Here is a 24,831-nt window from a genome sequence, read left to right on the forward strand (position 1 = left end):
AAAAGAGCTAGAATGGCAACTTCTTTTAAATGCATTTTCTCCCCCAGGTTTAAATGAAGCCTGTAACATCTCTGTTATTTTAAAATACAAAAGTTATCTTAGGTCTTGATTTTCTCGTTGTCCACTTTGGACAGCCTACGTTATACATTATGGACTTTTTTAAGGCCTTACTTGTCTTTTTGGCACATGAATTAAAATATGGGTGACTGTCCCTTACTTGCACGAATAGCACTTCGTTCAAGGAGCAGGTTTTGAATTAGGTTCAACGATTTACACCTTTTAGGGTATTAAATTTAATTCCATATTCCTTTTTTGTGTTACTGTTTAATAGCACAAGATGGATTTTATTAATAAACTTTAACATTTTAAAATGACACATGAATACATAGTTCTAGCAGTATTATCTGGGTTTCCACATTTTATTTGAGCGAGGAGATATTTTAGTATCTATTGTGCATTGTAACATAAAAGTGATATACGTGCTTTTGGATGTTTTTTAATTTGAATACTTGTGGTGTTTTTTTGTACAGGTGTGATGGTTGCAGTGCCTAATTTGTATAGGAAATGACATCACACTGCATACTTGGCTTGTCTGATGAAGCTGCTGTTAAACAGTAGCGAAAACGTTAATAATAAAATACGTTTACTTTTACTTTTGGTGTACTGTTGCTCGCTTTTCCGCTTTTCTGTGTTTTAACAAATTCAATGTGGCAGAACCAGTCAGGAAGCTATAAAGTAACCAGGTTGAGACAGTGTAACCCTTTAGCAAGAACCACAAAATCTATTGGAATACAGCCACCATCACAATTAGAAAAAAAAATGCTAGGGGCTGCTATTGGTCCATTTCATGTGTATGTGCAACAGGCTCAAATCTGTGCTGCTGCTGATAATGATGATGATATACCTCATCCAAGGAGAAGGGTGTTCAGACCTCATGTAACATATCATGGACTGCATGACACAGAGGTAGTAGATTGATAGTAACCTCTGCCACCCCAGCTCAGACCCAGGGGAAATCAAGGAGAATCTATACCAGTGGAAACTGAGGTATGTAGAGCATTAAGGATATTAGGTACTACTGCATTCCAGAGACCTGCAGGAGATTTACTAGGGGTGTCACAGGCCTCAGTCTACAGAATATTTCACCCATGTCTCAATGCTATTCTAGAATATGCAAGGGAGTACGTCTATTTTCCATGTACACCAGATGAGAGAGCAAGAACAATGCTGAACTTTTATGCTATAGCATACTTAACTAAAGTCTTGGATGCCATAGCTTGCAGTCACAAAGAAATAAAAGCACCATCTGGTGAGCAGGGAAGGACATACATCAACAGGAAGGTGTTCCTCTCTGTCTTGTCTGCAATGCCTGGCAATCCAGATAGTTATGACTCACACATATGACACAACTCACAGCTTTACACGAGGTTTGCTAGGTACGATGATCCACACCGCCATCTACTGAGTTATGCATGTTATGCACTGGAACCATGGCTCATGACACCCATCAGGAGTACATACACACCCACAGAGGAAGGATCCTATGATCCCCATGCTCAAACTAGAAAAATAATAGAGCATGTTTGGCATGCTAAAGCCACCGTTTCACTGTCTAGACACATCAGTGTGTGCCATGCAGTATAACCCAGACACCTGTGTAGAAATTCTCACAGTCATGCCATGTTGCACAATATAAGCTTATAGACACAGATACAACAGAAACAGCAAGGCCTAGGGCCAAAGGGAGGGCCAATACCTCCATCACACACAGATGAGGATTTTGAGAGAGAACACCCATCTGCAGATTTAGAAAGCAGGCGTAGGCATGCTCAATATGCCCTTGCACTGGCTAAGAGGCAAAGGATAACACTCACACTGATCACCTAAGACTCAAAGGTTAGTGTGCATACTCTCCGTAAATAAAAGGCAAATGATAGAGCACACACTCACCAGTGAAGAAATACACATAACAACCAAAAGCACATACAAATATTAAGTGATTCTATCCAATGCCCACAAACTTTACCTGCCACTGTAATGTCCATGTATTGATTGCTTCAGACAGAGAGAGTCTAAAAGCACATGACTCATAACTGCAGTAATATCAAGATAGGTGTGGAACCTGTATTATATGAACACATGTGTAAGAAGATAAACTACCTGCACAGTGTCAGTCATAAATGCACTCATTCAGAACCTGTGTGAGGTGCCCGCCAATGGTACTCTTGGTGTATAGGAATGATATCTGCAATATACAGGTATGCATTGTTACTTACCCACTGTACACAGATAACAGAATGATTGTATCAATGGTTTCACAAACACAGCATTAAGCGTGAATGCATTATCACTGCTTTGAATGCAAGAATTACAATACTAAATGTAAATAAAAAGCTTCTGAAATGAGAATTTGCAGAAACATCCACAATCTGTTATGTACTAAATATGCATGTAATCAACATGCTGAGAAAAACAGTCTTAGCTATCCAATCTGTGCACGAGAGAGTAATATGTGGCCTACCACATCTGGGTGTGGATATCTCAGTCACTGATTGATTAGTGGAAGTAGTGCCATTACGGGATAGGGATCTTGCATGGCCACATCAGCTAACAACAGAAGATGTTGCAGCTCTATGGACACATGGATGTCACCCCTTCCCAGCAGATTTTCTATCACAAACACTTCCCGATCTAGTGTACCACTCATCCCCTTCAATGAATCACCCAAACAGATGAGGCAATCTTGCACATCAGAATGTGTCACATTTAGAAAGCAAGAATTTGATTTGAGAGAAACATGTTGGTTAGAAATTCAGACTTTTAGACAACATCTTATTAATAAAATTGATTTAATGTCTTTAACAGTTAAAGAATCTGTTCCAATACTGATTGATTACTTGATATTAAATTTACAACATAGAGTTTCTGATAAAGGTAAGCTCTCATACATACATAAAATTATCAGAGAAGAAACTCATTACAGTTCAGATACCTATTGGAATTATTTCATTTCCATTAATGGTGAATCACCAAAACAACAAGATAAACAATATATATTGGAATCTGCTTATAAAACTACTTCTTCCATTAATTGGAGACTTTTTACTTGGAAATTTTTACATAGATCCTTCTATACACCTTTAATGATGAATAAAATAAATAATAAAGACAACTTATGTAAAAGATGTAATGTAGAAATAAATGCTGATTGGACACATATGCTTTATGACTGTATAAAATTGAAGGAATATTGGAAGTTAATCAATGATTTTTTGCAGGCCCTTTTCACAGATAATTTCATTGTTTCTAAATCACTTATATTATTTAATACACCTGTTCCTAAAAGTGTTAAAAAAGTTAAACTTCCCTTATTATGGTCTATTCTAGCAGTGGCTAGAAAAATAATAACCAGAAATTGGATTTCAGATACCCCTCCTTCATTTAATGAATTTAAAAATGTTATGACTGAAGTGTGTCATATGGAATTGATGACAATAAAATCAAGAACTACTAGAAAAACATCTTATTATATTATATGGGCTACTTTACAAAACCTGTTAAAAAAATCTTAGTCTCAATAGCATGACATTATAGTTTAATCAATTGATTTGATTTGTAGTAGATGTCTTTGTAAATACTTTGGTTATTTTATTGAATGTTATAACTATTTCTATTTTAATTGCTTGTATAAAATTGTTATGATATTTATTTTGTATGTTAAAAACAATAAACTTGTTTTAAAAAAAGAATGTGTCACATTTAGGAGTCACGCAATCTTTTCTGAGACCCTTGAGGGATGTGCCTGTGCCTTCATGATGGCCCTATATATTTTTCTGGTGGCATGTAATGACACAACAGCAACATGACAAGGGTCAATAGTAGGCCTTCTCCAAGAACATCTAACAACCTTCTTGTGTAGTGCCATGCCCTCACACTAGCTATGGGCATGCTTCACCAGGTCTGCATCTGGAGTAACCACACTGCCCCAGTCCTCCATGTTACCCTCAACCTGTCTTATATCCGAGGCCTGCATGGAATGGGTATGTGCAGGCATAGTGACTGTGTCTAAAATAAGGCAGCGGATGTGACAGCCACAACCTCAATGTCAGATTGAACCTCTCCACCCCAACTGTGTCTCTCTATATCACCACCATTATCACCACAGGCTACCAATATTCTGATATCAGGCAGTATGAATTCTGCACAGCCTCTGTCATGATCACCTGTGATAATAATCAGAAACACTAGGAGAGCAATGGTGAGTGGAAATGATCCACACTTGATTCTACACACTCATGTTTAACAATTCCAGATGTTAAAGGAATACAAACAATATGTTTTACTCTCTCCTCAAACTTACATCTAAGTAATGGTTATTACTAATCAAAGAAAGTTTGTGCTTACCATCTGGAGTTGGTGTTTCATTTGGTAATCCTGATGTCCCATCATCTGCAGGTGGTATTTCTGATGTCCCTGGTAATTTTGATTTCCCTGGAAAAAGGGGAAGGAACTCTAATAAGCATCACAATGCAAATGACACAAAGACAAGAGAATATTGCTGTGCCAATCTTCCTCTTAAGAAAATTTCAGAATCAAACTGACCATCCCATCTCCAAAAGACATATCATGAGTTGTGTACCTCAGGATTCACTCTTTGGTCCATCCCTCTTTGCATTTATTTCTCAGAAGTCAATGTTAATGTTAAGCATTTATGGCTGATCAAGTTTGCAGATAACTTTAAACTTTTTGCATTCATAAATTCTTCAGAGGACATCAAAATAACCCAAATGTGGGCTTTTCCCAAACAAACAATTGAAGTCATTATAAAGGACTAAAAGTAAATGTCATAAAATGTATAATGGTCTCCTTTGGTAAGTATGGCATGATCTGTAACTATAACATTGACAAAACACCATTAGAAATTGATTCATTAGTTAGGGACCTGGAAACTTATGTGGACAAAAATTTGATCACCATTTACCCATTATTGTAAGGACGTCCTTTTCATTGTACAGCTTAATAGTAAGATAAATGAGTTTAGGTCCAGAGATGTGATCATTCAGCTAGATTTGGCACTTGTTAGGCTAACCATTGAATGAAATGTCCCCATTGTTATATACCTGTCCAAACATTTATCTCAACATGAATGACCACAACACTTTCTCACCAAGAGAATCAAGGAGCCTAAAATTATAAAGCTACACTGACCATCTCAAAGCCTTGTCCTTCTTCTCAGTATCATTTAGGCTAGTGAGCCTCCACAGACCCAATTGTCTCAGAGCTGCTGCACATCCTCAAGTCCATGTGACATAGGCACCTACTCAAGGGATCTTAATTTCTTTTATACCATAAATAGAACATGTTGGAGTGATAGATATGTATTGCAGATAATACCACACCTTCAGAATCATCTTCATTTCCACATGAAGCAAATACTTCCCTTGCTCAATTTAAATGTAATCTGCATGAATAGATGGCAAACTTTAAATTTATCCCTGCCATAGCACTCTTATCCCTTATGGAAGGGTAAGATGTAAATGTTCTGCTGTCTCCCGTTATTCATACTTACATTACAAGGGCAGAAAAATTCATAGGAATGCATGGCTAGGCTACTAAAGATCTTGACAGATCAATTGCCTAGTAAGACCCAATGAACCTATGAAGACTATTTAAATATTGACTGCTAAGTGGTAACTTGTGTCTGGCATACAAGGCATTCTCAATCTGAACAGTTATAGACCATTGCAGTATACCAAAAACTACAAAATAATTTGAGAGCATGATGGCATTTCATGAAACTGAAATAGAAAGACAGTAAAACAATAAATGATCCTGAAAAAAGGCATGGAAATAAGCAACTAAACATTCATAAATAAAGTGCCACAATTTATTTATTTATTTATGCTTCCCAATAATGGTAATGGGTTAATCCTTTCTGGACTCATTTCAGCCACAGCCAGGGATGTGCACAGAAAAATGGAGAGAGTAGTTAACTAATACAGTAATTAGGAATGGCTGTAGTAAAACTTGCAATTGTGACGATTTATAAAATAAAGTTAAAAGAAAGCAGAAGAACAGAAGAGGAGAAATGCACAATATTTACATATTTACATTGTAAAAACTCATTAGCTGGAGTTAAGGTAATGTTGTATGCATCTTGCCTTAATGTGGTGTTTAATTATTAAAGGTTAATGGTTTTCAGTGCAGAGTGTTCATGTCCTCCCTGCGGTCGCGTGGGTTTCCTCTGGGTGCTCCAGTTTCCTTCCAAATTCCAAAGACATGATGCAGGTGGCGTGGACACTCTAAATTGGCCCTAGGTGTGAGTGTGTGCATGTGTGTGCCTTCTGTGGAAGGTTAGGCAGTGGGCTGGCAACTCAACACTGTAAAACTCCAATGCCAATTGTTCTGCAGACTGTTGTTCTGCTGTGGTGACCCCTAAGGGGAAAAGCCAAAAGGAGAAAAATAGTTTGGTGAGCATAGAGAATTCATGAGGGGTCTTGTGATGGGGATGATCTCTAAGAGAAAGGGTTGGTTTGCAGAAGGAAAGGAGAAGGAGGAGGGTAAACATTTTAGTTTTATGATATTTTTAGGTTGGTTTATTTTACTGTTAGATGAGTAAAGCAATTACAGGGGATGTTCTTTTTCAAAAAATCTCACTTTGCTGTAGTCAGACATAATCAACATACATTATATAGTAATCTATGCATTATAGGATATGTACCTAATAACTCTACCACTGATAAAAATTCTATAAACTATCTACCCATCACAGCCCCTTATTAAGATGGAAGTCAATTTGTGAGGCATTCATGAGAAGCAGTATATGCAGCTTCCTAATAATTATATAGAAGATATGCTTCCATTCAATGCAGAAACTGTCCAGCAAGCAAATATGCTACTACTGCAGCAGCTGTTATGAAACGCTGTATGTCTTGCAACAAAGAGCTGTCCTTTCATATATGAACATAGTAGTAATATTATCAACTGCTGACACTGACATTCTGACAAAGTTTCTTACTGTTATAACAAATAAAAAAGTTCCTTACTGTTATCAGACCTGAGTCTGGGAAATTTGTAAAGTTCTGTGTAACATCAATTGAGTGACACAACCAGTCGTGGTACAGGTCTATGAAGTTACACATCATCCTCAAGTACTTGTGATAACCAACTTCATATGCAGCTCAAAAACGTTAACACTGTTTTACTGTGGAATAGTGCAGCCCTAGCAGCAAACACATATCCTAACACTCCAGTGCATTTAAAAAAAAAAAAAAACAAGTTAAAAAGGCCAATATATGTATGTATGTGAAAAGCTGATGCTATTAAGAATGTACAAACAGCAATATTCTCAGTAAAAAGACTTCTCTACTGTAATAACCAATGAATTCAGTTGTTATGTCAATAGTTCAGTAATCTGCAATGCATACAAACTCAGTCATATTTATCTCTTATGTTTCACAAACTTTTCTATCTTAAAAAGTATACATACTGGGCATATAGCGATGTTCTGTTTAGACGGGCTTAAATGAGTGGGTTTGAAAAAGTGCGAAAGACTGGCTCAGTGGTTAATGTATTTACCCCATAAACACAAGATGCAACATTTGATTCTAACTTTGGATTAGAGTTTTAATTGTATGGTGAACAATAGCCTATTATTTTCCTATGAACCCATATGCATTTGAAGTTTGTGTGTAGGATTGGCATAACGGTTATGGTCATTTTGTCGCAGATACAAGTTGCTGTGTTTAAATCTAACCTTTGGTCATTAGCTAGGCTTACAATAGTCGGCAGACCAATAGCCCAGTACCACCCCATAAACCTATGAACTTTCATACGACGGAATAAAAATTCTTTTTTGAGCTCCTCAGTTACTGATTAGTTGCCAGAAGTTTGCAAGAAAATGAACTAATTGCCCTCTCCTTCAAAAGAAAGTTACAATGACTGTTTATTAAATCCCTTTTGACAAACATTTACTTGTGTGAGGTGCATGTATGTCTGTGCATACATGCTTGCATGCATATGTTTGCAAGATGTACAAACAGTAGAATAGAGAACTTTTTATATTACCCATTTTTTTGTGGACATAGTTTTTAAATTAACTGTTACAGACCACATGTGCAGGGGAGTTGTTTTCCTGCAAAAACATCTGTTTTTGTATTTTGAGAGTTTCTGACAATGTGTATGTTTATATATGCTTTTAAGGCATATAAAACATTATTACACTTACCGCTATAATTCACCATATAAGTAGCACCAAGTTACATATGAAGATATAAAACTTAGAGTGTAAATATCATTGCCAATTTTGTTCAACATCATCTAAGGTTTTACCTGATACCATGAAGTAGTCTTTAATTCACTTTGTTTTTGAACTATTATATGCATATGGAAATATTGCATAAGATCACAATTTCTAGAAAACAACTATTAATATCTAGTGTACCATACATTGATACTGACAAGTACATTTCTGTCTTCCACCATAATATTTCATACCATTCCCCAATATGATTATAGATATAAATATAAAAATGTGAAAAACAAATGAGAAACAGTGGTTAATATCTGCACTGCAGGATTCCCTAGATTACAGTCTTCGAGTCAGTTTGTTACTTATACAGTGACCTTTCTGATGCTGCCTGTTATTTATTGGTAAATCACCTAGTTAAGGAAACAAGCTCCAAAAATGCCAAGATGCAAAAAGAAGCTATGGGGGTCAAGCACATAAAAAGGTACCTTAGGCATCAATTAAATAAAGTCGTTATGTTGGTTTAAATAGACAAAGGTGCAGAAAGCAAAAAGGGTTTATGTGTGTGTGTGTGTGTGTGTGTGTGTGTGTGTGTGTGTGTGTGTGTGTGTGTGTGTGTGTGTGTGTGTGTGCATACATATAAGAGACCTTTGCCATACCCACCTGAAACTTACTTGACTTAATGGTCAACCCTGCCCTTTGCAGTTGGCTCAGGACATCCCTGACATACTGAGGTTTCATTATGTTAACATAGTGCAATTTGTGCCCCTGCCTCTTGCCAAGCAGGTTTGCTATATAATTAAAGTCACTGACCTTCCTTACCACTTTGAAGAGTCACTTCAAAGCTGCCTGCAGCTTATTGTGATTGACATGAATAAGCACCATAACCTGCTGTCTCACAACATACTCTTGGGCTAGAGCATTCCTGTCATACCAGACCTTTTTCTGCTGTTGGGCTCCTGCCAGGTTCTCCAGGGCCAAGACCATGAGTTCCCTCAGCCTAGTCCTTAGGTTTAGGACATATGCCCCAACAGATTCCCTGTGAGATTTATACTCACCCTCCTACTCATCATGAATCAGATCTAAAGACCCCCTTACCCTATGCCTATACATCAACTCAAAGGGTGAAAAACCTGTAGATTTCTGGGTACCTCTCTGTATGCAAACAGTAGATGGAGCAAATTTGTGTCTTGATCTCTCTTAAACTGGTCTGCAAGTGCCCATAGCATGGTCTTTAGTGTAGAGTTTAACCTCTCCAGAAGACCATTAGCCTGGGGATGTTAGGGGATGGTCTTTAGGTGCTACACCCCACAATGCTTTCACAGACAAGCCAGCAGGTCTGACATAAAATTGGCACTTCTGTCAGTCAGTATTTCTCTTGAGAAACCTACCCTGTTGAAAATCTCTGCCGAAGCATTTGCCACCTTCTCTGCTTCGGTGGAGTACGGAGCACTGCCTCAGGGTATCAAGTAGCATAATCAACTACCACCAGGTTATATTTCTTCCCTGTGGAATCTGAGATACTCAGAGTCACCATGATATCCAAAATTACCTTTGGAAATGGCTCCTCAGTCACAAGCAAAGGCGTCAATTGAGCTTTGGCCAAGTCTCTTGCCTTGCCTACCTTTTGGCACTGCTCACAGGTCCTGCAGTACCCTGTTACATCCCTTACAATCCCAGGTCAATAACATTCTGCATAATATGACTATTGATACATTTTATACCCATATGACATGCAAAAGGAATGTCATAGGTATGGCTAGAGGTGCCAGATGGTAGGCTTTGGGCAGTACCAACTGCTGTATTAATTCACTCTCTAGCCTTCCCTCAGGGGTCCACTTTCTGTAGAGAAACCCTTTGTTCCAGTATATAGACTCCTCTTTTCCTTGAGCATCAGGTGCCTTTTTAGCTACCTCCCTCAAGCCTCATAAAGTAGGATCCAAAAGCTGAGCTTGTCTCACCTTTATCTTTATAATTCTTCCTAGCTCCCTTTCCCCAGGAAGCCTAGTATCTTCTGACAGTGGTGTCTCACTGACAACCTGGGTACTACCACACAGCTCTGTCCTTGAAGTCACCCTGTCCATGGCAACATTAGCACCTACCAACAGTTGTGGTTCACTTTTTGGCTCAATGCTACAAGCTACCTCCCTCCCTGAAATAACCACATCACCAGCCCCAGTTTCAGGCAAGGAGTATGTCTGGGTCACCCCAGGCTACCAGACCTACTTGTATGTTTCCAAGCCTGACTGTATGTAACTGTATGCACACAAGGTACTACATTATCAAAATCATTCTCTATTAAGACATCTACAGAGATGTCCTAAAACAAACTTACCTGCTTGTTCCCTTTTCCACCTTCTCAGTTAAGGTGAACCCTGGCCAAAGGTATTTGGAATGCGGTCCCTCCTAAAGCTGTAACTGGTGTGGACCTCTTAAGCAAGTATTGCTCTTCTTTAACCACTGCAGGCTTCACAATGGTTATGTCAGATGCTGTGTCTCTCTTTGTAGTGGCTTATCTTCCATCCACTAAAATAGGATGCAAACACCAGTGATAGTTTGGTACCCCTGCTGTCTTCAGACAACTTACTTCTGGCATGATGTTATTCCCACTTGCTGGCTCCCTCACCTTTTGTTCCCCACCTTGCTTCAGTGGACATTTGTTTACTATATGGCCCCTTTGATTACATTTAAAACATCTAATGATTGATTCTGGCTGTGTACCTAAACTAGTGGCTTCCTCTGTTACTGGTAGAATCCATTGGTTCCCTTATATCCATGTGCAGCACTGGATATTACTTTCTTATGCAGAGATGCTCTGCTTGCTAAGCAGAGAGTCCCTTTTCTCCCCAGCTCATCTGCAGAATTACATTCTCAGACTGCAACCTCAGGCAAAGTGCTAAGGGCCAGTTCCATCACTAAAAGGTCTGCCAGGCTTTCAAAAGTGCTGATGTGACACCCACTCACCCGCCCATGAAAGTAAGTTCTTAACTCAGCAATATAATCAAATGCACTCATCCCCCTCTAGCCCTCCCTCAGGTCAGTAAATTTCATAGGTTCATAGGTTCATACATGTGTACTATGCTAATGGCCCTGGAGCCTTTACAAGCTTAGCCTGTAGAAGTGCCCTGGCATCATGCTGCCGACGTTAATTCCCAGTGCCTCTATCAAGTACAGCCACTGGAGAAATCCCTGGGGTGAACTTTATATTTCCTATCCACTCATCAAGATTTCTTTTGAAGATGGCCAGTGAGGTGGTCTGCTTGACATGTATGGGAAGTCTATTCCAGAGGATGGGCAGTCTCTGGGTTATGAATCTGTCCCTCCAGCATGTTCTGTTGATTGTGGTAATGAGGTTGAGTTCTCTGGAGCATGTGGTGGGGAGAGATTTGGATTTCTTTAGCTGTAGCATTTTCAACAGAGCTGGGTCAGACATGGCTTTGTAAGTCAAGCAAGATCGCCTTATAGTAGATGGTATGGACAGAGAATAGCTGGAGATTTTTGAGCCTGTCCATGTAGGACATGTGTTTAAGGCCTAGGATCCTCTTCATGAGGTAAATTTTGTGGCCTTTCCAGCTGTTGCATGTGTTTAGTGAGGTACATGCCAAATGGGGCATTATACTCGATGATTGGCCTAATGAGGGAAGAGTAGAGAGAGAGACGATGACCTTTTTCTTCCTGGATGCAAAACCCTTGGTAATGGAATGTGCCACATAGAAGGACTTTCTGACCACAGTGGCAATGTGGTGGTCGAAGGAGAGGTTGCTGTCAACCTGTGTCCCCAGATCACTTATAACTCCTTCAGTGTTCAGTGGGCTCCCATCAATGTGGTAATCAGTGGGAACTGAGTTTTTCCCAAAGGGGATGACGACACATTTTTTGGCATTAAGCTTAAGGCCATGGTTTCGATACCAGTCATTGGTCTAAGTGAGGCCTTTCTGTAGGATGTCTGCATCACTTGGGGAGGTAACAATGGCTCCCAGCTTGCAGTCATCTGCGAACTTGGTCAGCCAGAGTCCCTCCGTGTTGGCCTGGACTTCTGAGAAGTAGATGCCAAACAGGAGAGGACCCAAGACCAATCCCTGTGGGACTGCACTCGTGATTGGTCAGCAGCCTGACTACTTTCACAGTGTGGGTTCTGTCTGTGAGCCAATTTGCAACCCACCTAGTGATATAGGGGTTGATGCCTAGTTTGGTGAGTTTATCAATAATTCCTGAGTGGGGAATGGTATCAAATTCCTTGGCCAGATCGAGGTAGATTGTATGAACTGCCTTGCCCTCATCCACAGCTTGGCTGACTGACCAGGCTGAGCAGGCATGGTCTACCTTTTACAAAACCAAATTGCGTGGGATCTAGAGTTTGGAGAGTCCCTATATCCTTGTTAATTAGGTCCATGATGATGCGCTCCATAGCCATACATATCAAACTCATCAGGCTAATGAGGCAATAATTCTGAGGGTCTGTAATCGCTCTCCCTTTATGGAGAAGGATTACTCTAGCAGTGAGCCATTTGGCAGGGACAAAGCCTGAGGTGAGGTTGTGACTGAACAAGACATACAAATGTGGTGCCAGTTCACTTTGTAGTTCATGTAGAACACATCCAGGGATATTGTTGGGTCCCATGGAAGCTGTATTCTTGGCCTTGGACAATGCAGCTTTAACCTGTGCTGCAGTAATGGTGGGTGCCTGGCATTCCTCCGGTATTGTGATTGGTCCTTTAAGGGGCGGGGGGGTGAAGTTGGCACTGAATCTGTCCAGTATGTTAGCAATATCTGTTGGCCCAGTAAAGGAGGTACCATTGTGCAGTAACTCAGAGCAAACCTGGGTATTGCTGTGGAGATTCTTAATGTAACTATAGAAGGTTTTGTGGTTGTTTTTAGTGTCTGCCACAATTCTGCCTTCATAGCTGGCTTTAGAGGTTTTGATGAGGGATCACAATTTTTTGTTGAGGCTAATAAGGGAGTTTTTCCAGTTTTGAGACTTTACCTTTTTCTGCAACAGTTTCTTCCTTCTGTTGTAAAGTTTATTAATGGTAGGGGACCACCAGATTGGTTTCCTTTTTTTGGAGGAGAGCATTTTGGTTCTGTTGGGTATGGCTAGTTCCATGCATTTATGTACATGTTCGTACAGTGCATTGGTGCATGATTCGGCAGTCATGCATCTCTTTTCCATTGACATGGGTGCCGTGACGTTAGCCACCTCTGTTTTTAGGAGCCCAAAGTCAGCTTTGAAGAAGCTTTCATTGTTTTTACCTTTGTGGTGGGTATGGCTGAGATGTGGATTTCCATGGTGATTAGTTTGTGGTCGGATCTAACCAGGGAGGAATTGACTATTGCTGTAGAGCAACAGTTTCCCATGTTAGTAATAACCAGGTGTAGGATGTTGCTTCCTCTAGTGGGGGTAAGAATGTGCTGGTCCAGGGCACTGGAATTGATGAAATCCAGAAAGCGTTGGGCCAGTGTATTGGTGCATGATTAGTTTCCCCAGTTGATGGAGGGGTAGTTGAAGTCACCTAGTATGAGAGTGTTGGGGTGGACTCTAATAGTTTCCAGGATGCTTAGGAACGTGGAGTGAGAGTCTTGGAACATGGTTGGAGACCTATAACAGGCTATGACCTGAATTGCTGTCTTACCCAATGTTAGTTGTGCCTGAAGTATCTCAGATGCGTTATGTTGGGCTACTAGTCTGGAGATGTGCATATCCTTTATGAATATGGAGACACCACCACCTTTGGAGCTTTGGTCCATGTTCTGGGACCGAAAGGTGTGGAATGAGGTATAGCCTGGTAGTGCAGGGGTGCTTTCTGCTGCTTTAAACCAGGTCTCCGTTACAGCACAAATGTCAAAGTTCTCCATTTTGAGGATTGCTTCCAGCAAGTGCATCTTGAGATTTAGACATCTAGCGTTGAGCAGCATGACCCTCAGATTGCATTTATTTATAGCTGTTACATTGGTAATTTGGTCTTTGGAACATCGTCTAAAAAGGCACTATAGGGGTGGCAAGAGCCTTAGCCAGTATCCGGAAACCCAGGGGTGACAGATGCAAGCCATCTCTGGCAAAGCATCGAGGTCTGTCAATCATGTCATCCAAGCAGACAGATACTGTATCCCCTTAGAATGTCACTAGAAACTTAGGTAATTGTTGAAGTCACTCATTTTCTGCTTGTACTGCAGTATCATTCTGGGTGACAGTAGGCTGCTGCTCAGGGCTAGGATCATACCTGCCTGCACCACATAGTCTAAGAGCTCCTCCATGTCTCTTCATGTAGTTCAGGGAGGTGTGTCTCAGGTCATTTACACCCACATGGACAGTGACAGAGTCATACTTGTACTTGCTGTGGAGTGACCTCAGTGCATGTGTTATGTGTCAGATTCTGGCACCTGATAGAGAGCTGACTGTTACCTTCAACTTATTCAACCTAGTGAGTGGGACATCAGTGTGCCTCACTATCGAGTCACCTATGATTAGTGTATTGGGCAAGCTGTTTTACCTTAGGAGCTTAGGTTGAGGGGCACACTGTGTAGGTGAGCTATGTGTCTTGTGGTGTGTGCTGTGTTGTGGTGGTCAAGTGTGTTTCTACCTTGGAGGTCTCTGCTGTTTGGGTAGATTTCTATTGAGAGCCTCTGTAAAGGTGGGTGTGTGGTTTGTGTTTTTATGTGAGAGCTGTGATGGTGGGTGTTCTGGAGCGCTATGTGTTGCATGTGGTGTAGTGCAGGTGTTGACCATCTCCTCTTGACCAGCTATTCTGGTCTTGGCTTGAGAGTGTTTCTTCCACAATTTGCAGAGGGAGATGACTTTGATAGTTTTATTCATATATTTCAAAGGGTATGCAAACAGTATAATGTTGACCAAGAGCTTTGAGTACATTTCCAGACCCCCTTACTCTATGGTCATGAAACATTTTTATATAAGCATAAGATATTAACTTAAAACAGTCTAGCAAACATTGTTTTACTCTAGCATAGTTTAAACAATCACTATCAGACAATTTAGAAACAGCAGTTACAGCTTTACCATGGTGTAAGGGGGTCAGGAACTGTACCCAGAGTTCTTGGTCAACATTATACTGTTTACATGGCCTTTCAAATATATGAATAAAACTATCAAAGTCATCCCCCTCTGAAAATTGTGGAAGAAATGTACTGACCTTCATTGCTTCTGGGGTCTGGTTATTCCCTTCCCCATGAACTCCATGACCCTGATGAAGGGTCAGCATTTCTCTCTCATGCTGACGCTGCTTCTCCTTTTCTTCAGCCTCCAAACATCACATCCTCTCTTCAGTCTCCAGTTAAAGTCAGTTTAACTCCAGAGGGATTTTTAATATCCTCTGAGGAAAATGTGAACTGTCCTGTTTCTGAAGGCTGCACATCCCCATCACTGGACTGGCTATCTTCCTGGTTGCTGGACCATGCTGCAGCTGTAATTAAGGCTTTAATCATATCCTCTTCAGTCATGTGGGCATGCACCAGTCCTTTGGCTTTACACACCTTGGTCAACTGGTTCTTTGTCAGATTGCTATAATCCTCTGCTGACCTATTTGCCTGCTTTCCCTGACTAAACTAACAAAATCAATAAAACTGTTGTGAAATTGAAACTCTGAATGATTACCTTGTGGCTGTTGAGAGTACACACACCTTCAGTGACAACTGCTTACAGGCTACTGAAGTTCAATTAAAATCCCACTGCTCTGACACCAATATATGGTGGCCCTTCTTTGCCCAGAGCCAGTAATCAAGGGGCCTCAGTCCTCACCACTGATACTGGAGACAGGGGTCATTAAATACAGGAATGGATTTACACAGTATTTCAAATGCAGCTCTCTGCATCAAACACAGTTTCCCCCAAGAGCACCCAGGGAACACACTCCACTGGGACTGGACTCTCTGTCTCTCTAGATTCCAAATAAGACCCACCTTGTAGCACTGTATCCCATTTCCAAGTATCTGACACACGGACACACACACACACACACACACACACACACACACACACACACACACACACACACACACACACACACACACACACACACAGAGGAAAGGCTGACACAGATTTATCAGTGGTATCCCCTTTCTCCAGACTATAAGGTAGATTGCTGCCACCAGTCAAATACACTAAGACTTTTACCAAGGGTAATCAATTATACTGTCTCAAATTAATGCTGATATAAATGGTAGACTGTGGCTAAAACAGCCAGGCTGGACAGGGGTGAAAACAACATAATTTCTTTGTGAAGCCAATTGCACCAAATTGGGTGTGTCAAGTAGACACATCTGTGAAATTGATAGCTATGTATGGGACTATTTCTTTTTTAGGGACAGATGCTCTTTTTTCTTTTTTAAAGGATAGAGGAAGGGACATAAGGAATTCTGCTGCAAGCAAGTTAGGAAGGTGAGGAAGCATTTGCAGACAGACAAACATACAAGGACAGGATCTGTGAAGGACACAATAGGGGTGAACACCTTGGTTAGGGTGGGGGGGTTTGGGAATCACGAGCCTATGGACGTCATGTTTGGTGACAATGAGAATCAAGTCCCTACCCAATGGACTGTCATCACTGTCACCTCACTGTGCTGATGGCTAATGTGTCTGACATCTGTGTCTCCTTGTGTTATTAAGTATGACAATGGAGAGCAGTGTCTCTGCTCACCATAGGTGGTCACCAATTGCGTGGAGCACAATCTTATGCACCAAATCTGGCAGTTCAGCTCGGGTGACAAAATTTCCCCCTGCCTCTGCTCCAAGTGGGAACCACAGGCCTATCATCCAGGGAAGAACGACCTGAGGATGCAGGTAGATCAGGGGCAGCGCGGGGGGGGGGGGTTGCGGCCAGGCTGCAGCCCAGATGTGTTGGGCCTTGGTGCTGTAGCTGCTGGAGGGAGTGTAGGCATTCCAAGGGAACTGTCCTACCCCACTGTGCTGTAGTAATAAATAAAATTAAGATCCAATAATGAAATAAACATAACACAAAATAATGTACAAAATAACATTTACATAAAAAACAAAGCATAAGTAATACAAAATTATTACAATGGAAAATATGATTAGATACAGAATATAATGATAAGAAAAAAAAGGAAGAGAAGGGGTGGGGCGAGAGAAAAAATAAAATGTTAGTAACTGCACAGATAATATACAAAACTTTCTACATTTAATGTACTGTATTGTATTACAATGTACTTATCACAATAAGAAATACTAATAAATAACTTTATTATGTTGAATACTACCCTGCTACCAACACAGACACACTATACTACAGATAAGATTGCATCCAGCAAGCATTCATGCTTGCATATCTTGAACAAATGCATGCTGCATGTACAATATTTACATTTGACAGCGAGCCATCTGAGGCACAGGCATAGAGGTCTGCACATCCACTGCTATCATTATGAATATGTAACACTATTCAATTTTATTGATGGTAAGCTAAAACATTGTAAAGAGCTGCCCTTAAATTTGGGGAGTGTAGTATTCAAACTCACAAGCAGTGACTAGTGTAATACTGTACTCTCCATTGGAATACAGCATAATGCCAGCAGTCTTTTCTTTTTTATAGATACAGGTTCACTGTTATAATGATAACAATCTGCAGCATGCTGTTGGTGTCCCTGGTGTATAGATACAGGTTCACTGTTATAATGATAACAATCTGCAGCATGCTCTTGGTGTCCCTGGTGTATAGATACAGGTTCACTGTTATAATGATAACAATCTGCAGCATGCTGTTGGTGTCCCTGGTGTATAGATACAGGTTCACTGTTATAATGATAACAATCTGCAGCATGCTGTTGGTGTCCCTGGTGTATAGATACAGGTTCACTGTTATAATGATAACAATCTGCAGCATGCTGTTGGTGTCCCTGGTGTATAGATACAGGTTCACTGTTATAATGATAACAATCTGCAGCATGCTGTTGGTGTCCCTGGTGTATAGATACAGGTTCACTGTTATAATGATAACAATCTGCAGCATGCTCTTGGTGTCCCTGGTGTATAGATACAGGTTCACTGTTATAATGATAACAATCTGCAGCATGCTGTTGGTGTCCCTGGTGTATAGATACAGGTTCACTGTTATAATGATAACAATATGCAGCATGCTCTTGGTGTCCCTGGTGTATAGATACAGGTTCACTGTTATAATGATAACAATATGCAGCATGCTGTTGGTGTCCCTGGTGTATAGATACAGGTTCACTGTTATAATGATAACAATCTGCAGCATGCTCTTGGTGTCCCTGGTGTATAGATACAGGTTCACTGTTATAATGATAACAATCTGCAGCATGCTCTTGGTGTCCCTGGTGTATAGATACAGGTTCACTGTTATAATGATAACAATCTGCAGCATGCTCTTGGTGTCCCTGGTGTATAGATACAGGTTCACTGTTATAATGATAACAATCTGCAGCATGCTCTTGGTGTCCCTGGTGTATAGATACAGGTTCACTGTTATAATGATAACAATCTGCAGCATGCTGTTGGTGTCCCTGGTGTATAGATACAGGTTCACTGTTATAATGATAACAATCTGCAGCATGCTGTTGGTGTCCCTGGTGTATAGATACAGGTTCACTGTTATAATGATAACAATCTGCAGCATGCTCTTGGTGTCCCTGATGTATAGATACAGGTTCACTGTTATAATGATAACAATCTGCAGCATGCTCTTGGTGTCCCTGGTGTATAGATACAGGTTCACTGTTATAATGATAACAATCTGCAGCATGCTGTTGGTGTCCCTGGTGTATAGATACAGGTTCACTGTTATAATGATAACAATCTGCGGCATGCTGTTGGTGTCCCTGGTGTATAGATACAGGTTCACTGTTATAATGATAACAATCTGCAGCATGCTCTCTGTGTCCCTGGTGTATAGATACAGGTTCACTGTTATAATGATAACAATCTGCAGCATGCTCTTGGTGTCCCTGGTGTATAGATACAGGTTCACTGTTATAATGATAACAATCTGCAGCATGCTCTCGGTGTCCCTGGTGTATAGATACAGGTTCACTGTTATAATGATAACAATCTGCAGCATGCTCTTGGTGTCCCTGGTGTATAGATACAGGTTCACTGTTATAATGATAACAATCTGCAGCATGCTCTCGGTGTCCCTGGTGTATAGATACAGGTTCACTGTTATAATGATAACAATCTGCAGCATGCCGCTGGTGTCCCTGGTGTATAGATACAGGTTCACTGTTATAATGATAACAATCTGCAGCATGCTGTTGGTGTCCCTGGTGTATAGATACAGGTTCACTGTTATAATGATAACAATCTGCAGCATGCTGTTGGTGTCCCTGGTGTATAGATACAGGTTCACTGTTATAATGATAACAATCTGCAGCATGCTGTTGGTGTCCCTGGTGTATAGATACAGGTTCACTGTTATAATGATAATAATCTGCAGCATGCTCGGTGTCCCTGGTGTATAGATACAGGTTCACTGTTATAATGATAACAATCTGCAGCATGCTCTTGGTGTCCCTGGTGTATAGATACAGGTTCACTGTTATAATGATAACAATCTGCAGCATGCTGTTGGTGTCCCTGGTGTATAGATACAGGTTCACTGTTATAATGATAACAATCTGCAGCATGCTCTTGGTGTCCCTGGTGTATAGATACAGGTTCACTGTTATAATGATAACAATCTGCAGCATGCTCTTGGTGTCCCTGGTGTATAGATACAGGTTCACTGTTATAATGATAACAATCTGCAGCATGCTGTTGGTGTCCCTGGTGTATAGATACAGGTTCACTGTTATAATGATAACAATCTGCAGCATGCTGTTGGTGTCCCTGGTGTATAGATACAGGTTCACTGTTATAATGATAACAATCTGCAGCATGCTCTTGGTGTCCCTGGTGTATAGATACAGGTTCACTGTTATAATGATAACAATCTGCAGCATGCTGTTGGTGTCCCTGGTGTATAGATACAGGTTCACTGTTATAATGATAACAATCTGCAGCATGCTGTTGGTGTCCCTGGTGTATAGATACAGGTTCACTGTTATAATGATAACAATCTGCAGCATGCTGTTGGTGTCCCTGGTGTATAGATACAGGTTCACTGTTATAATGATAACAATCTGCAGCATGCTCTTGGTGTCCCTGGTGTATAGATACAGGTTCACTGTTATAATGATAACAATCTGCAGCATGCTCTCGGTGTCCCTGGTGTATAGATACAGGTTCACTGTTATAATGATAACAATCTGCAGCATGCTCTCGGTGTCCCTGGTGTATAGATACAGGTTCACTGTTATAATGATAACAATCTGCAGCATGCTGTTGGTGTCCCTGGTGTATAGATACAGGTTCACTGTTATAATGATAACAATCTGCAGCATGCTGTTGGTGTCCCTGGTGTATAGATACAGGTTCACTGTTATAATGATAACACACTGCAGCATGCTCTTGGTGTCCCTGGTGTATAGATACAGGTTCACTGTTATAATGATAACAATCTGCAGCATGCTCTCAGTGTTCCTGGTGTATAGATACAGGTTCACTGTTATAATGATAACAATCTGCAGCATGCTGTTGGTGTCCCTGGTGTATAGATACAGGTTCACTGTTATAATGATAACAATCTGCAGCATGCTCTCCGTGTCTTTGGTGTATAGATACAGGTTCACTGTTATAATGATAATAATCTGCAGCATGCTCTCGGTGTCCCTGGTGTATAGATACAGGTTCACTGTTATAATGATAACAATCTGCAGCATGCTGTTGGTGTCCCTGGTGTATAGATACAGGTTCACTGTTATAATGATAACAATCAGCAGCATGCTGTTGGTGTCCCTGGTGTATAGATACAGGTTCACTGTTATAATGATAACAATCTGCAGCATGCTGTTGGTGTCCCTGGTGTATAGATACAGGTTCACTGTTATAATGATAACAATCTGCAGCATGCTGTTGGTGTCCCTGGTGTATAGATACAGGTTCACTGTTATAATGATAATAATCTGCAGCATGCTCTTGGTGTCCCCAGTGTATAGATACAGGTTCACTGTTATAATGATAACAATCTGCAGCATGCTCTCGGTGTCCCTGGTGTATAGATACAGGTTCACTTTTATAATGATAGCAATCTGCAGCATGCTCTCGGTGTCTTTGGTGTATAGATACAGGTTCACTTTTATAATGATAACAATCTGCAGCATGCTGTTGGTGTCCCTGGTGTATAGATACAGGTTCACTGTTATAATGATAATAATCTGCAGCATGCTGTTGGTGTCCCTGGTGTATAAATACAGGTTCACTATTATAATGATAACAATCTGCAGCATGCTGTTGGTGTCCCTGGTGTATAGATACAGGTTTACTGTTGTAATGATAACAATATCCAGCATGCTGTTGGTGTCCCTGGTGTATAGATACAGGTTCACTGTTATAATGATAACAATCTGCAGCATGCTCTCGGTGTCCCTGGTGTATAGATACAGGTTCACTGTTATAATGATAACAATCTGCAGCATGCTCTCGGTGTCCCTGGTGTATAGATACAGGTTCACTGTTATAATGATAGCAATCTGCAGCATGCTGTTGGTGTCCCTGGTGTATAGATACAGGTTCACTTTTATAATGATAACAATCTGCAGGGTGCTCTTGGTGTCCCTATTGTATAGATATAGGTTCACTCTTATAATGATAACAATCTGCAGCATGCTGTTGGTGTCCCTGGTGTATAGATACAGGTTCACTGTTATAATGATAACAATCTGCAGCATGCTCTCGGTGTCCAAAGCAAAAAACACAGCATCAATGGGACCAGATGGTGTCCCGGGCTGCGTCCTACATGAACTCCAAGAAGAGCTAAACACAAACATAAAACTACTGTTCAATCTCAGCCTTACTACAGGATATGTGCCCAAAGAGTGGCGTACAGCAACAGTGGTCCCTCTCCATAAAGGTGGTGCCTCAACGGATCCTGGAAACTATCGCCCCATAAGCCTGACTAGCTTGGTCTGCAAAGCTATGGAAAGGATCATCATGGACCTCATAAATAAAGATATTGGGGACCTACAGACACTGGATCCTACCCAGTTCGTTGTTGTTAAGGGCATATCCTGCCTCTTAAACCTGGTTGAGTTCTTTGAAACAGTCACCAAGGCCATTGACGAGGGGAAGGTGGTCCACAGCCTACCTGGACGCAAAAGCCTTTTGATACAATACCCACTGGCATTATAGATAAGCTCACCAGCTTAAATATAAACCCCTATGTCACTAGATGGATTGCAAACTGGCTCAAGGACAGAACCCACATGGTTAGAATTGCTGAAGCCATGTCAGACTCCAAACCAGTTACAAGTGGTGTCCCACAAGGCTCAGTCCTGGGACCTCTCTTGTTCGGTATATATTTCTCAGAGGTACAGGCCAACACGGAAGGACTGTGGCTGACCAAGTTTGCAGATGACTGTAAACTGGGTGCCATAATCGACTCTCCAGCCGACACAAGCATCCTCCAAAAGGGCCTCATAGAAACAGACAACTGGTGCCAGAGCCATGGCCTCAAGCTAAATGCCGAAAAGTGTATAGTCATCCCCTTTGGCAAAAACAAAGTGACCACAAATTACCACATAGGTGGTAATCCATTAAGTACATAAGAGGTAATTAGGGACCTGAGGACCCAAGTTGATAGCAATCTCTCATTTGACAACCACGTGGCCAAAGTGGTTACAAAAACATTTTATATAGCCCACCTAATGCTGAAGGGATTCACATCTAGATCAGGGGAGGTCATCGTGCCTCTTTACTCATCCCTCATCAGGCCCATAATTGAGTACAATTCCCCTTTTGGGATGTACCTTACCAGACACCTGCAGCAACTGGAAAGACCCCAAAAGTACCTCACCAAGAGGATCAATGGGCTCAAACAGATGCCATATTCTGCCCGGTTAAAGAAACTCCAGCTGTACTCAGTGGCATACCGCCTGTTCAGAGGCGATCTGTGCCTGATGTATAAAGCCATGTCCAGCCCAGAATTAATGGACATGCTGCACCTCAGAAAATCCAAATCCCATCGAGCTATGCACTCGAGAGACTTGAACCTCAGCACTGAAATAAATAGGACATGCTGGAGGGACAGATTCATAACCCAGAGGCTCCCTTCACTCTGGAATAAAATCCCAGTCCAGGTTAGGCAGAGTCCCTCATTGACTCTCTTCAAGAGGAATCTTGATGAGTGGATGGGAGATCGTAGGTTTACCCTGGGTATCACTTCTGTGTCACTGTTAGACAGAGGCACAGTATACTAACCTCGAAAAAGGACATAGCAAAATAAATTTAAAATGGGTGGCGAAAGCCAAACACATTCTGGCTAGGCTTATAAATGCCCTAGGGCAGATAGCCTAGTATGAACCTATGAACCTATGAACCTATATGTATGAGCAGGTGCATCACAGAGCAACTGATATGATCCAAGCAGCAAGGAGGCATGCTGAAGTGGCACATGATCATCAGGTCACCAGTGGTGGGTCTGCAGCAGAAGAATCCCACAAAGCCACCGAGGAATTCCTGGCAAATATTGACAGTCAGGAAAGCTCCCAGCAATCCAAGAGCCAGCATGCCCTTGATGTGGGTGCCACTCCTGCATCTCAACAGGATCTTCCAGTTAGGCTTTGTTAGATCAGCAGTAGAATGCAGTTGCATTCATTCTATAATACTGTATATAGTGTGGCAGGTTGCATTTTTGGTGGGGGGTAATTAAGATGGCTGCAGTGCACAGGTTCTTTTACTGCCACAGAGGGATTCCTGGCATATACACAGGATAGCTCCCATCAATCCTTGATCCATTATGGAATGGATGTGGATGCCACTCCTGCATCACATGTGGGGCTGCCAGGTATGCTTTGTTACATCATAATCAAAATAGTGCTGCATTCTGTCATTAGTGTATAAAGTTGTGTCAAGCTGTATGTGTGTTGGTTGGGAATATTTTGGATAGCTGCAGTTTTATGCTACTTTTAAGGTTGTCAGCCACATTCCTCATAAAATTTATTTGAACATGCATATAGATGAGTAAAAGTATTAGTCCCTGTTATATTGTTAAACGTGTGTTGTTGTTGCCATTATGTCTTCCTTTACTTTTCCCAGGAGCATCAGGAATTCACTGGCCAAGGGCTGTAGTAGTTAGTAAGGTGAATAATTGTTTTTCTGTACTGTATAAATATTCCCACAAATCTCCTAAAGTGTCCTCTTAGGCCTACTATATGTATTGCAGTACTGTCTGCATACCTGTCTACTGCACAGAATTTTGCTGAATGTCAAGATTTTCTAATCATATTTCTGGCCTGTATTTAAGATCATAGTAATTGACTTGCAGATTACTGACAAGACATTGGGCAGGATTCACGAAGGCTTGCACGGAGTGTAAGAGACGTGCAACACTCCATGCAAGCCTCGCGATCCAGGAACAGCCCTAAGCTCCGTGTAAGAGACCAGCTAAAACGTCTCTTACACGGACTGGGCGTGGACATGCTAAATACCTCACTTGCATCCAAAAGGTATGCAAATGAGGTATATTAGCGATCCACGAAGCAGAAAGCAGTCCGTAGCG

General features: G+C 41.1%; 1 protein-coding gene across 1 annotated transcript in view; it reads right to left on the reverse strand.

Annotated features, from left to right (window-relative positions):
* LOC122808152 (C-type lectin domain family 4 member A-like) overlaps positions 1-24,831 on the reverse strand; it is a 485,199-nt gene that overhangs the window by 139,305 nt on the left and 321,063 nt on the right. Inside the window, exon 3 of the mRNA XM_044079124.1 lies at positions 4,405-4,491. Within this exon, the coding sequence (XP_043935059.1) occupies positions 4,405-4,491 (87 nt within the window). The remainder of the gene's footprint in view (positions 1-4,404; positions 4,492-24,831) is intronic.

This window comes from Protopterus annectens, chromosome 8.part0 (genome assembly GCF_019279795.1).
Source record: "Protopterus annectens isolate FY-2018-M chromosome 8.part0, PAN1.0, whole genome shotgun sequence".
NCBI classification, from domain to species: domain Eukaryota; kingdom Metazoa; phylum Chordata; order Ceratodontiformes; family Protopteridae; genus Protopterus; species Protopterus annectens.